The 15,278-nt window shown below is 37.3% G+C and overlaps 1 protein-coding gene across 1 annotated transcript; it reads left to right on the top strand.

The window, feature by feature from the left end:
• The first annotated feature begins 1,020 nt into the window (after positions 1–1,020).
• On the top strand, positions 1,021–14,840 carry camk1ga (calcium/calmodulin-dependent protein kinase IGa). The gene is made up of 12 exons (XM_062415656.1): positions 1,021–1,062; positions 3,048–3,159; positions 7,039–7,164; positions 7,334–7,408; positions 8,080–8,218; positions 8,577–8,700; positions 9,394–9,469; positions 9,924–10,036; positions 12,571–12,649; positions 13,144–13,231; positions 13,809–14,155; positions 14,780–14,840. The coding sequence occupies exons 2-12, from the start codon at positions 3,074–3,076 to the stop codon at positions 14,838–14,840; spliced, it is 1,314 nt and encodes a 437-aa protein (XP_062271640.1). The 5' UTR covers positions 1,021–1,062; positions 3,048–3,073.
• The last annotated feature ends 438 nt before the right edge of the window (positions 14,841–15,278 follow it).

Here is a 15,278-nt window from a genome sequence, read left to right as displayed (position 1 = left end):
AGCAGATAGAGAAACACAACATTTAAGGATTGTCTTTGTTTTGCTGAAGATCACAACCAGTCATTTATATTCCACTTGTTCATTTTACTCGGGAACTTACATTTCTTCCACTACACTCCAAAGGAACACCCATTTTACTTTTTACTCTGCTCCATTCTTATTGTAATATTTTTTTCGCTCAACATTATTACCTCAGAAAATACAATTAATATAATCTTTCTTTATTTTCTTACTTTTGTCCCCCTGGTTCGTATTTCTTCATTTCATGGTGTCTTCCTTCACCTCTGCTGGGAGCTTATAATAGGTATTTGTTAGGATTTTGGACGTTTTGCTGTAGACTAAACAGTTAATGATTAATCGATTAGGAGTCAGTAATGAAAATGACCATCAGTCTACTTGTAGCCCTACCAAAAGTCAAGTTTTTCAGAGTTGTTGTTTCATTTAACCAGAGTGCACGATTTCCTCCAAACTGTCTTAAATTGACAAAATGTCAAACGTTTTTTAAAAACTGTGTTTACAAACAAAGTAACAAGATTGTACAAATACCACAGTCCCCAACACATACATATCCATACATAGTAATAGAAAAAACAAACAAACAAACAAAAACTCATATACAAGTATCAACAGTAAACACAATAAATGGACCTCCAGCGTTGTTTGTAGCTGTCCACTCTCTTTAATATGCCAAATGTATATCATAAAAATGAAGCCGGGGTCACATGTTGCCCATGCATAAAGAAAAACAGCCTAAACCAGATGAAAAGCATAGTGAATAGATATAACCTATCAGATGCGTTCATGGTTAGTATGGCCATGAATCTAAGGAACATGTTTAAAAACGTATTGGAGAAAGAGTGTTAGGCTTATTTATAAAGCTGTGAATTCAGCAGTTTCCCACAGTCTTTGAATGTAGCATGATGTAGTGCACTGAGCCTGGGTTGGAGCCAGAGGAGATGAATGGATGAGGCTCCTCCTACTGCTGTTAAGGAGAGACAGCCTGCTTCAAACAGACAGGTGCACCCTTACACCTCAACCCAGCATCTCTGCTCCGCTTCTCAGGTAAGAACATCTCTCTTTCTTTATCTTCATACTGTACGGATAAAATCATGTTGTAGAAAGAGTAAACTTACGCCTCTTGCTCATATCCTTAGTTGTATAATATAAGTTTAAAATTGAACCTTAATAGATACCGAATGAGCTTAATTGGGACACAAATTGGTTCGTACTTCACGGTGAAACTATTAAACTGAAAAGTATTCTCTCTTCAAACCAAACTTGGTTTAATAATCTATGGGAATTGTAATTTGAATTGAAGAACAAAGTAACGTTACATCCTTCACATATATATCATTAACTGACATGAATCTTCTGGGAGACACTTTTTACTTTGTCTTAGATGAACAGCATTGTATGTTGTTAACATGCTGTCTGTTTTAGAAACTCTGTTTACCACGGTGTAGTGCTGATTTGGTTTTTGGACTTACAAAAACATCTTAAACAGTTTAGGGATACAGAAACGAACAAACAAATAAATTAAAGGGATTCAGTAAAGTAAATAGAAGATAAGATAGAGTTAAAATGGACTCGTTTATAACATATGAAGGAACCTATATGTCTCTGTATGTTGTTGCAAAACAGCTTACTTATTTGTGCTTGCATTTTGCATTTGTCACAATGTAAACTCAAAAATGTGACAATAGTTTTCTAAGATAGTAACTTTAATGTATTCCATCATTATATTTCTTCCTATTATATTCTATCAAGGCCAGGGTTATGAAACAACCCAGTTCTTATCCTGTCAGGGAATCAGCTGCTAATCTGTTCCTACAGCAGACACAAGAAAGGAGTACAGGAGATGAGAAGTAGGGAGGGGAGCAGGGATACATGGGAAGATTAACTAACCACTGCTACTTACCTCTCTAATCCACTGCTTTTTTGAATCTTGTGTAACTGATAGGCACAAATAGGCTTTACCTGGCTAGGACTGACCTCAGTCATGCACATGCAACTATTTATGTAACCAAAATACAAGGAGATGGTGGGGTGACATCTTAAAGTGTCATGGAACTGTCAGGGGTTAGGGTCAGGGTAGAACTTTTGTCCCACTATACTGACTTTGTGGCCATTTCAGTCAATGCTGCAGCCAGGATTGAACAAATATTCAAGTAATGAGTGCAGTGCAGAGTGCAGGGCATTTAACTGAACACTTTAAAATCAAACTCCATTTGGTATATACTGCTGTATAGTAGATTATTAAACAGGTAACAGATATATTTGCTGTTTAACTACTAAAAAAAGATAAAACTGGACCTGCAGGTGAGTTAATTGACGTCTGAGTATCCAGCACAGGCTTATAATCACAGGCACATGGAGCCAATCTGAGAACATCACAGAGCCGGATTTAAACTGGTGATTCAACAGATGTTGCATCTGAAGATGTACACTGAGGTTATCTATCCTGTAAATAACTATGTAGTTAATATATAATAGTTTTCCTGAAGTGGAAGGCTGCTACAACTAAATCACTATAAAAGAAAAACTGCTGTTGTTATGATTTAATCAGCCATGATTCAATCTAGATTCTTTCTGCTAAGATACAGTACATCAGATATCTCTTACTCTGCCCACTATTTAATTTACACAGGGTCAAACTTTAATTTTGTACTTTTGTATATTAGGGACAGATACATGTTAGAATAGAATAGAATAGAATAGAATAGAATAGAACTTTATTGTCCACCATGGTGGACAATTGTCTTTGGCTCACCAATAACAAACATACATTAGACAGAAATAAGATCCATAAAATCCATAAACTCCATAAAATCATTCTTAAAACACATAAATAAGCTGGTACATAATACTCAGTATGAGAATTTTGTTGAAAAGAAGCATATATTTATGTAATACTGATCAAACTGAATTTATTCCAGATGCTGGTAACTTTTCCAAATTGATATATGATGGCACCCCAGTGGGGTTTTTAACCCATAAGAAATATATGATGATATGATGATAAACCATTCATTTCATCTGCGTTTCAGGAGTCTACGGTAACGTCAGAGCCAAGATGGGGCGTAAAGAGATCATCTGCAGCTGGAAGAAAAGCATCAGTAACATTAAGGATGTGTTCGAATTCAAGGGGAAAATGGGATCGTAAGTACTGCTGTTTAATATAAAGGCAGATGATGTGCTTGAAGAAGGCTTTTAAGTTTTTTAGTTATTTACTAAGAGAATGAAAGGAAAGTTTGTAATTGGAAAAAAAGGAAGTTATTTGAAGAGTATTAATTCACTAATAATAATGGCCATTCAGGACAAAAGTGTTCCCTGGCTGTTGAATTGATTTTTAGTGAATGCCATTTGTCCAGGTGTGATTTGATATGCCTTAAGAAGGTAAAGCACAATGATCACACTAGAAACTCATGTTAGAAATGTTTATTTACAGCAAGCATAACATAATTACAGTTTGGTGTCTAGGCTCTGATCTCACCACTGCTTGCAGATTACATTTGCACAGAGATACTGGAGAGTGAGCAGGCAGCAATACTATGGTGCAGTGCAGCAGTGGCGTTGGCATATAAGAGGGACAGATGGGACATTTTGCAGTTTGAATAGACTGCCAAATATGGAAGATGTGTTTGGTAGATGATGTGGAGAGTGAGGCAGGTCCTGTGTGTATGTAGTAGCACAGCTTCAGTTTACTGCTTTGCTCCATTTAATGGAATCTCACTGGAGTCACTTGGTAAAGGTAACTGACAGAGGATTCAGACTGCAGATAGGCTTGGTTCAGTGGTTTATTGGAATGAGGGACTGTCACAAAATCCTGCAGATGTCCTCCTGCAGCACAACAAGCAGCATAGGCAGTGGTGGGTGTGGTCTTTAAAAAACAGGCCCACACTGTATCTGACAGCAGCAGACCCAGTCACCTTCACAAGAGCATCCTTTCTGATTACCACTTTTGATTCATCTCCTTGTAAAGGTTGAAATTTCCCCTGACTCTAGATTTTGATAATGAGCATGAATAAGATTTTATGAACCATCATCAAGGATGGACACATATCTTTGTAATGTTGTACAAGTTCAGAGTCTATTACAGGGCTGAGTATATGGACAGGAGGACTGCTCTCTGTCTTCCCAGTGAACAGACTCAGATCTCCTCACAGTCTGAGGATAATCCTTTCATCACCTCTCTCTCTTTTATCAATGGAACCTCTTCCACTGTCTGTGTAATCTCACAGCTTAACCTGCCAGCGGACGACTTTACATTTTGATCTGTTAGCAGACAGCAAAGCTGCACAATTAATCATGTAATGGTCCTGATTATGACTTCACCATCTGAAGAAGCACATGCTCAGGTGCAATTTTATTTAGTTTTGTGTAGAGAAAATAATCCAGAGTTTACTTAAATGCTATTATACACTCCCTGATTTTGTTATAGGAACAGATGTTTTGACCTGGGCCTAGATAGATGAGTTTCAGTACTAACTGCAAAAAATAATACTTTTCAAAAAGTTTCTGTTTTTGTCTATGTAAAAGGGCACTTCACTCTTTTACATTTAAACACAATCTGACAATTAAAATGGAATTTTCTACAATTTAATTTAACTTTAAATACATTAGATACAGTATAAAATGAAAATTGCCACACTCAGGCTTATATGTGAATACACAGATGTGGTTCTTTAAGGTTTAATAAGTGAAATAAATTAGGTTAAGGTATGTGGTCACACCTTTCTATTTGCATTATAAGTTTTCATTTCCAGGAAATTGATGACACCAGATTAGCTTCTCAACATCAGCCAACAGAATGACCTGTAACAGATGCTAAATGAACTAAAGGATGGACTGAAGGTGTTGCTGCCTCAGAGCCGTCTTTCAGTCTCAAAGCTGCTTAAAGCGCTCCCTCCTTGACTGGCTGTGAATGAGTCAGGCTTCCCTCCCTGTGTGTGTGTGTGTGTGTGAGTCTGAGGTATCTGAGCACTGACGTCAGAATAGAGCAGTGCTAGAACATCCTAGCACCACTTCATTATAGGATTAAGAGTCTGGATGGCTATATTGGTGTGTGGGTGTACTGACTGTACATGAAGGAAGGTGGTATAAGCAGGTTCATGTGTTTTGTTTGTGCAAACAGGTGATAGAAACGTGTTATTTTGCAAACACGTTTGGCGTATGTGACTTTTCAAAAGTGCATTCAGTTCTCAATTAAAGTCATGAATACGGTTTTAATGCAAAGAGTTTTTTTTCTTCTATAAATGTATATCTCAAGGTAGAAAACATATTTGAATCAGCATGTTTACAGGACAGTACTATTCACTCAACTAAAACCCAAACTAGTTAAAGTGATAGGATTTAACCTCAACCTCAAAATATAACATTAATTGCAAGTTTTGATTGTATTATGCATTAATAACATGGTTTATTGATGTGGTGCTTGGGTTTGAGGCTTTTTGAGGTCAGAGCTGCAGTATCATTGGTACAGATGCTCAGACTCCATAAATATAGGATTATACCTTGCATGCCACCTGAGTGTGGAGATGCCATTCTGATGCCGAGCCAACAAATTGTCTTTGTCTGCCTGGCTTACAGGTGCTGATTTCATTCAACGGTGGCCTGGTTCACGATGATGTATTACATTGACTTATGTGTTGTTAGCATTTTGTGTCTTCTGTCCAATTCAGTTTTATTAATCATGCAGTTGTTTGACAGACATCAAAGTGATGCATGCAAATATTCACCCCATTTACTTTTAGATAACGCTCTTTCATTTCATCATTCGTTCTTGCGCTCTGCACACCCACATCATGACCTGAAGGCTCCATCATCATCATCCCTCATATCTATTTGGGATATGCAGTGCAGAAACAACATAGCAATGAACAATTACTGTAGCACCACATATGCAGACATAATAACAAACAGCACATTCATGAATGTTTAACACTAAATATTGAGACAAGAGTCAGAATCAGTACTTACATTAACAAAAGCACCACAGCAATCAGCACTTAGTGCTAAAGAAGGAGGCAAAATATAATGAGTGTCAGAAACAAAAGCACAGCAATGCCTCCATATAACCAGTAGACAGGATATCCATGAGTGAACCAACACTGTCTGGATCTATTAAAGGACTAGTATGTAAGATTTAGTAGCATCTAGCGGTCAGGTTACAATTTGCAGCCAACTGAATACTCACCCTACCCCTCCTCTTACTTACAATAGCTGCAAAACTCACAAAAAACAAACTCTAGCACCAGTGTTGGGTTTATCCATTCTAGGCTAATGTAGAAACATGTCAGTGCAATATAACAGCCTCCATGGAAGAGGACCCACTCCACTCCGCACTATACACTAATTAAAGCATACGTATGAATACTATATTCAATTTCTGCCAATAGATCCCTGTAAACCTTTACATGCGTTACTTTAAAAACACTTCTGTGAAGTTGATGAATCAATTTAAACAAGAACGTGACTTTTGTGCTGATAGCTTCCACTAGACTGAAACTGCATCCCACTCTCTCTGTAATATCTTTTATTCAATAGGCCTGTATGACATTCAGTTACTAAAAATTAGTCAATCACACTTTTCCTGGACTTTACTTGGACTGGATGGAGGAGATTTTACCTGCTCTAGGCATTAATGGTCATGAAATATTTAAAGACACTTGTGTTTCCTGGGGAAAAGATTCCTTAGTTATTAAAGTTATTAAAGCTCCTTTTTTCATTTTCATCTGCTATAAGCACTGAAATCAACAGGAATATAGATGTAAAGGAATACAAAATCAGCACAGAAAAGCGCTCTAAAAACATATTTAATTTATATTAATGTATACAGTACCAGTCAAAAGTTTGGACACATCTTCCCATTGAATGAGAGAGTGTGTCCAAACTTTTGACTGGTACTGTATACATTATAACAGAGAAATACAATGATAATAATAATAGTTGGATGGATGCATCACCAAACATGGATGATATTTGTCTCTTTATTAACCTCTCTTCCCTTTATGCCTCTGTGTTTGTTCTTTTTTGTAGGGGCTCCTTTTCTGAGGTTTTTATGGTGAGAGAGAAGACGACAGGGAAACTGTACGCTCTGAAATGTCTGAAGAAAAAACACCTGGCTCATAGCAATCTGGAAAATGAAATCAATGTGCTGAGGAGGTAAAACACACTCACTCATTGACATAATGCATTCCCTAACTCCTTACCCTAACCTTAACCATCACTATTAAATGCCTAAACCCAACCCTTACCCTAAGCTGAACTTAAAACCAATTCTTAACTCTCTAATTGCCCTTTGCAGTAACTTCTCTCTCTCTGGCTCTTTCAGGATAAAACATGAGAACGTGGTGGGACTGGAGGATTTCTATGAGAGTCGAACACACTATTATCTGGTCATGCAACTGTAAGTAGACTCATTATTATCCTATTTTCACAACTGATTTTGGTTAAAAAAAAAGTACTAATAATAGATATATTGAGTCAGATGAAATGTGAAAATGAGAATTTCAGTCATATTAAATTAAAATAAAAAATGACAATTTACAATGTATGTTCTTTTTTATACTAACAACTTGAAAAGCCATTTTTTTTCTCTACAATGTACCTTCAAGTCAGAATAAAGTTAGTAACATTCGCACCACATAGTCAACACTGACAGCATCACATACTCTATACTTATCTCGTCAATCTACTTGTTGCATAAAGCCACAAACCCCTCAACATATACAGTGTTTTTATTCACCCTATAGCTTTAAGGCTGGAGAAACTTTTTTTTTTGTATGGCTGCACCACTACATCCAAATAATGATTCTGAATGTCAAAATTCAAGCTGACATATTTCGGTATATTTGGAAACTGCGTGACCTCCACTAAAATGTGAAAGAATGTTCTGAGGGTTTACAAACCCCCAACAAAACCTTTTAGTAAACAGCATTTTTGTCAAAGGGATTGAAGATGCTACAGGATCCTTAAAAATATAGAAACCCTGATGATTTTCTTTATGTATGTGTGTGTGTGTGTGTATGTGTGTGTGTGTGTGTGTGTGTGTGTGCTTGCTTGTGTTTGTGTGTACAGGGTATCAGGTGGGGAGCTTTTTGATCGCATTTTAGACAAGGGTGTCTACACGGAGAAGGACGCCAGCAAAGTGATCAAACAGGTGCTGCAGGCTGTCAGCTACTTGCATGAAAACAGCATCGTACACAGAGACCTGAAGGTAACACACACACACACACACACACACACACACACACACACACACACACACACACACACACACACACACACACACACACACACACACACACACACACACACACACACACACACACACACACACACACAGTAATGTTAGACTCAATATCAAGATGACATAACTCATGAGAATGTTATAATCCTGCTGTAAACCTTTAGCCCGCTGCTCTCTGATCATCTCTCGTGCTCCATCCCCCTCTCTCTCTCTCTCTCTCTCTCTCTCTCTCTCTCTCTCTCTCTCTCTCTCTCTCTCTCTCTCTCTCTCTCTCTCTCTCTCTCTCTCTCTCTCTCTCTCTCTCTCTCTCTCTTTGTTGGAGCAGCCTGAAAACCTGCTGTACTATAACACAGATGAGAACGCTAAGATCATGGTCAGTGACTTTGGTCTGTCTAAGACGATGGAGCATGGTGTGATGCATACAGCCTGTGGTACACCAGGATATGTTGGTGAGTTATTGGGAGAAATACACCTCACACTTTAAGATGATTACATGTTCATTTCTATTTGCAATTCATTGCCTTTTTTGATATCCTGCAATTGCCCTTCACTTTCTCTAACTGTTGTAACAACATACATTAACAACAGAACTGATTGACACTCAAAAGTGAAGAGTAAATGATGTATTTAGTGTAGCACACTTTACTGGAAGACACTAGAGGGCAGAAGTGTTCTTCAGGAGTAGTTTTCATAAAAGTCCAAACATAAAAAGGTCAAGCACTTACAACATGAAGATGATTTATACTGAATGAGCAAATGTATCAGTTCAGTTAATGCAGACATTAATTGCTTAAAAAGTATCATAATTATAACAAATGCATCACATTTACATGTTAATAAACTAAATGGGAGTCGTGGCGCCTTAACGACATCTATTAAATATTCTAAACTCTAAATTAAAAATAAAAACAGCACTACTGTTACATTTTCACAGTGTAATTATACTGTTACATTATTGACTGCTGAAAGTCATAATCAGAAGTCTACCTATTGACCTTTTATATGACATCTTGATGATCCTTTGTCACCAGTGGTTCATATAAAAAAGAAAAATGTTATGCAACAGTAAAAGTAATCTATTTTAAGCAGTGCTCCTTCTGGCTCTGTTACCTGCATGATAATCAGTGTTTTATATTCTGCAGCCCCAGAGGTTTTGGCCCAGAAACCCTACAGCAAATCAGTGGACTGCTGGTCCATCGGAGTCATCACTTATATCCTGTAAGTACATTTCTGTTCTCTAATGTCACTCAATGACACGGCACCTTTTTTACCCACTGTAAACTTATATTTGAAAGTTTGCTTTCAACAATAACCTAAATGTCAGAAATTCACCTTTATGATGTACTGTATGACACTGCAGTATGTTAAGGTCAGAGGTTATACAGTAATCACTCCAGCTATGTTACAGGAGATCAGAATTCTTCCATCAGTTTGGAATGTGAAATGCTACTATTACAGTAAAATGAGCCTCTATCAGTCTCAGGGACTGTTTCTACAGTGAAAAATCCACCAGATCTGTGAAACTAGAGTTAGAGCATATTTATAACAGTTTATCATGCTGCTGCTGCAACCAACAACAAAACACTGCACCATAGCTGCTAAATCCTCTAAAATTGATCCAAAATATAGATGCTGAAAGGCTTTTACAAACAAAAGGCTCTCTGTGTTGCAGGTTGAGCGGCTACCCTCCTTTCTTTGAGGATAATGAGACTCGTCTGTTCTCAAAGATCATGAGGGCAGAGTACGCCTTTCATTCACCATTCTGGGACGACATCTCTGAGTCAGGTAAAAATAAAAGTAATAATAGTAGTAATAATAATAATGATGATAATAATAACAAAGCTAATAAAGACAATGACAGTAGTGCACTACCCCTTTAAAATGTGTATGTAAGGAATGGGCTGATCTTGTGGCCTGTGGTATTGCTGCTTCACTGCATAGAAAAATGAATCCGGTTGATGTGAGGTGTGAATGAGTTTATACACCAACAGAAACTAACATTCTATTATACACAGATGTGAAGTACTGTAATCTTTTCTAATTTCAAATATTATGAGGGCTACATTTAAAAATAAAATACATAACAGAGAGTGTTTGATAAAATGTGCACCCTAAAATAAAGTGGATGGGCTCTCAGATGGTTTATTTGGTGTGGCTTCAGTTTGGATCACTTGAGTGGGAATATTTGCTCAAAATATTTTTTGCTTAAATGAGACATCTTAGTTTTGAGCTAACTAAGAGTCTTTCCATTCTTAATTAAAAGTAATATTTTGGCTGTGTATTTTACATTATTTAGAGCACGCCATGTGAATTAAATTTTCTCGAGCTGAGCTGATACTAAAAAGTGACGTGAAAACACTGCAGACTGGTTTCATTTATCTCATTCACAGGCTATCTGTTTCAGAGAAAGTTTTACATCACTACCTGTCCTCACTGCTTTACTCTCTCTCTCTCTCTCTCTCTCTCTCTCTCTCTCTCTCTCTCTCTCTCTCTCTCTCTCTCTCTCTCTCTCTCTCTCTCTCTCTCTCTCTCTCTTGCACACACACTCCTCAGCTGCTGTGCCTGGAACACAGCATTCACACATGTTGTTTGTGTTTACTCCTGCATGAGTTGGATGTAATGGAATAAGGGTGGAGTTTTTGATGGATATTTATATGTGCTTTAGAATGTAATTGCTGTGGAACTATCAGAAAATAATGTTGTATTTCTGTTATTTCCATTGCTGAAGTTTATTCATATTGGTGATGTTGTTTGTCCAAATTGCTCCAAATACGACACTGCACTTCCTTGGGTCCCTGGCAATGCACTCCCCAAATATGAAGTAGATTGCAATAGGACATACATACAGACAGAGATTCCTTGCTTTAGATTAGATTTTATAACAAATCCAATAAAAACAATCCTAGTAATGTAAAATACAGGAAATAAATACTAAAAAGATCTAAAAGTAATTATTAAGGTTTAAAATCAATTCTAAAACATACTGATAGTTTAAAAGACATGTGATGAGGTCATGGCTGGTGACTTACTCCAAAAGACTTAAATCCATACCTGATTACTTCGAGAAATGTGACAAAAATACTTCCATTACTATAGTTGACCTCAGTGTTAACTAAGCACAGATCAGGATTTGTTCATATAACCTCAGAGCTTAACCCAATATAGACCAGAGGAAGCAAAGCTACAGTATGACCTGTTTGGATTAGGTCACATTAGGTACTGCAAATACTAAATGGGCAAGGACAGTTCTCGGCTGCCAGAAGTGAGGGATTCAATTAGATGGCATTAAGTTGTTAATTGTCCTCCTAACCTAGAAAACCTTAAATAAAATCTAGCGTTGAACACTAAATCAGCGGTTTTATTTGCAGAAGCGCAATGTTTTGAAAAACATTTTGCTGACTAAGAAAATTTGGAATACTAATGAGCGATGATAAGAATAAAAAACACGAGGTTGCCCGACATTTTCAACTTTTTCTTTTTTTTTTTCTCTGTAGCTTCAGCATCATCATAGTGCTGACTCACACTGTTACAAACCTCCACTCCAACAGACAGAATAAAATGAAAGTCAGAAACTTCAGGACATTGCAAACAAATTTAACTTTTAAGTTAAAGTAAATGCCAAGTTAGGTAGGAAGAAGCTACACAATCTAAAGAATCAAAGAGCAGTTGCTGCTCTTTCAGGAACTTATTTTAATGCAATGATCAATCTGAGCACTCCTGAAGTAGATAACTTGAATTGTGCTAGATTTCAAATCAAATTAAAAATGTCAGAAAACAGGATTATTGACATGTCATCCACATGCAGGTGGAGGATGTTTAAGATTACAAATTGTTTTTTATAATGTTCTATATAGATTCTATTGAATAAGCTCTTTTTTAAACTTTGGCCTGCTATAGTTTCCTTGCTCTGGTATAAATAAAAATAGTTTGTCCTTGAATGCTCTGATTATCTGCTCCACAAAAAGATCTGTAGCCTTTTATTAGACTGCGTTTAGAATGCTGACACAGCACAGTAAAGTCACCTTTACATTAACAGTAATCCAATACACAACATGTGATTCTCTTTTAAAGGACTGTATTCTGCAGGGCATTTACTTTGCACTCATGTCTGGATCCCAATGTGGATTTAGTTAGTGTCTTTTGTTGATTTAGAAAATTATATTATATTTATTCATTTCTATGGCCAATTTTCTTTGAAAAATTGGTTGGAACCATTCCTAATGTGACATGTGAAACTGTCACATTAGGAATAGCTAATTAGGTTAGCTAATCAGAAGCTAACCTATCTCTCTCTCTCCTTCTCTCCTGTGTTTCAACAGCCAAAGAGTTTATCAGGAATATGATGGAGAAAAATCCCACAAAACGATTCACCACTGAACAGGCTCTCAGACACCCCTGGTTAGTTTTTTCTTGGTACCCATGTACACACACACACACACACACACACACACACACACACACACACACACACACACACACACACACACACATACACACACACACACACACACACACACACACACATGTATTTCAGTCACTTCAGGGGATTTTATATTGACTTAAATTCATTTCCTGAAGACTTAACAGTACCAGTTAAAAGTCACATCTTCTCATTGACTTGAATGAGAAAGAGTGTCCAAACTTTTGACTGGTACTGTATCTCAACCTAACCCTAACCTTACCTAAGTCTTCACCTTAAATTTGAATAATTTGCATTATGAGGTTTTGCTTTTTGTCTTCAAAAGGGAGGCAAGTCCCCACAATGTGACATTGTAATTAGATTTACAGCATGTCTCACAGCATAGGGGATATCTAATACACATGCACGCACATACACATACACACGCTATGTGTCTTTTCTAAACTAACAAATGTCCCTGACTTTATTGCAGGATTGCTGGAGACACAGCTAAAGACCTGGACATTTATCAGTCTATCTGTGAACAGATGGAGAGAAACTTTGCCAAATCCAAATGGAAGGTTAGTGACATGATGATGCCTCATGACTATTTTATATTACAACTCCATTTGCTTTTGTTATGAAAGGGCAAATGCTGACACTAATTAAGCTACAACCAGAAACCAGAAGTGTGTGTGGCCACATTTTATTATATCATTCATCATTGGCAAACAGTGCAGAAGTGAATTGTGCTGCAGCAGGTTTTTTAAACTGAAAACATGCCACCATCCATTCATCATCAATTGTAACTAAAGCAAACTGCTGCACTATAATTCCAAAATGTACCAGTTTACACAAGTTCAAGTCAAGTCAAGTGCAGGGGTGAGAAAGGAGCCAAGCTTTCAACTCTTTGTGCAACATTATGAATGCCTTCCAGGAGAGACTGTATGAAAATGTGCACCATTATTCCTATATTGTAAAGACTCCTCATTAAGTGATGACGCGTGTCATGTCAGAGGCAGGCAGGACTCTGTATAACTCTCAAATTCAAATACAGATAAACTTTATTAGCATGACAGATAGGAAATCTATATTGCCAAAGTAGTACAGAGGATTGTTATTATTAACACTCTTTCTTCTTGTGTGCATTACCAACAGCAAGCCTTCAACGCAGCCTCCGCCATCAACCACATGAAGAAACTGCAGCTGTCCCACAGTGAGCCGCCCCCCTCACCCCTCTCCTTGCCCGACATCATGGTACAGGCCCCCTCCCACAGTAACCTGGAGGTGCTGGGGGGCTGCCATGATGAGGCTCACGCCCTTGATCCAAATGGAAATCTCGTCCACGTCGTCAGTCATCACTCCTGCAGTCACTCTGAGCCCAGCAGGAGTCTCTGTACATCACTCAGAGAGGGTCACAGCGAGCCTGCCCCCAGCCTCACCATCAAAGAGCCAGTCCAGTCCTTCCATTCAGAGAACGATGCTCATTTGAGGCCATCCAAGAGGTGAGAGCTGCTGCAATTTGCTATTTTGGTCATTAAAGTCCTGAGCATCATGTTAGAATTATGAGATCAACATCATCAGCAAAAAGTAGTGCCAACAGTTTATCTGTTGAATTTGTGAGATCATCTACTTTTTTGTTAATTGGAAAGAGCCATGGTGACACATGTGGGTCAATGACGTGATGCAACCCAGTGTCAACTGGAATAAGCTCTATTTTTTCATAATAATCTGATTTTATACAGGAAAATAAATGTGAACTAACATAATCCACTTTAAGCAACACAACACGGTTTTGTAACACATTTTACATAATATGTCAAAAATGTTTCTTTTCACTTGATGTTTTAAATGAAGTAATTATTTGTATAAGTACACTTAAATACACTGTAGGTGGATAAAATATTTTTGTGGTTACACCATTTGACATTTTCAGGAGCATTCAGTCTTACTTTTAGTTAAAAAAAAATGGTGCAAATGTCATTTCAAATGATATAAAACCAACAAAAATACAAAATGTACATTTAAACAAACCTGATGCTGCTATTAAACCTAGTTTTAACATATTTTTGAATTGCTCATCTTGCCAACCTGCATTTGTCACTGACCCTTATATGTATGTAATTTAGCAACGCTGTGGCAAAGAGGAAGGACCAATCACTTCAGTCTGGAGTCTGCTCTGTCATGTGATTGACTGGCTAACCTGAGATGAATCTCATGCAGGTAAGAAGAGGAGTATCTCAGTTGGAATTTACATCGACTATATAAATAACTGTTTTAAACCAGCCTGTAACTGATAAAAAACTAACTTCTTTCTCTTTATTTTTTTCAGTTTTTCCTTTTGAGTCCATTGCGCTTGGTGACATCCTCCTTGGTATGAAGGTGTCGACATGCCTGCTGCTTCATTTTTTCATGTCTGTTGTGGTTTTTCTGCTGCTGCAAGCACGTTCCATAGACACACATACAGTATGAACACTATAAAAAACACTTGAACGTGGACTGGAGTGGCTGTTGATATTCCAGTGAACACCACATTTAGACAGACATGAGCAGGATTTCATACAAAATGCATTTACGCTGATGACATTTACTTCCTCAAAGCTATTATTATCTATTGTATATTAATGT

This window comes from Scomber scombrus, chromosome 3 (genome assembly GCF_963691925.1).
Source record: "Scomber scombrus chromosome 3, fScoSco1.1, whole genome shotgun sequence".
In the NCBI taxonomy this organism is placed as follows: Eukaryota; Metazoa; Chordata; class Actinopteri; order Scombriformes; family Scombridae; genus Scomber; species Scomber scombrus.
Note: the sequence above shows the minus strand (reverse complement) of the source record. Positions and strands in the feature narration are given on the sequence as shown.

What these genes read in the sequence shown, in the direction of transcription:
- camk1ga (XM_062415656.1), top strand. Translation starts at nt 3,074, where the DNA reads ATGGGGCGTAAAGAGATCATCTGCAGCTGGAAGAAAAGCATCAGTAAC. An exon ending in TTCAAGGGGAAAATGGGATC is followed by an intron (nt 3,160 to 7,038) that starts GTAAGTACTGCT and finishes TCTTTTTTGTAG; the next exon opens with GGGCTCCTTTTCTGAGGTTT. An exon ending in TGGTACACCAGGATATGTTG is followed by an intron (nt 8,701 to 9,393) that starts GTGAGTTATTGG and finishes TATATTCTGCAG; the next exon opens with CCCCAGAGGTTTTGGCCCAG.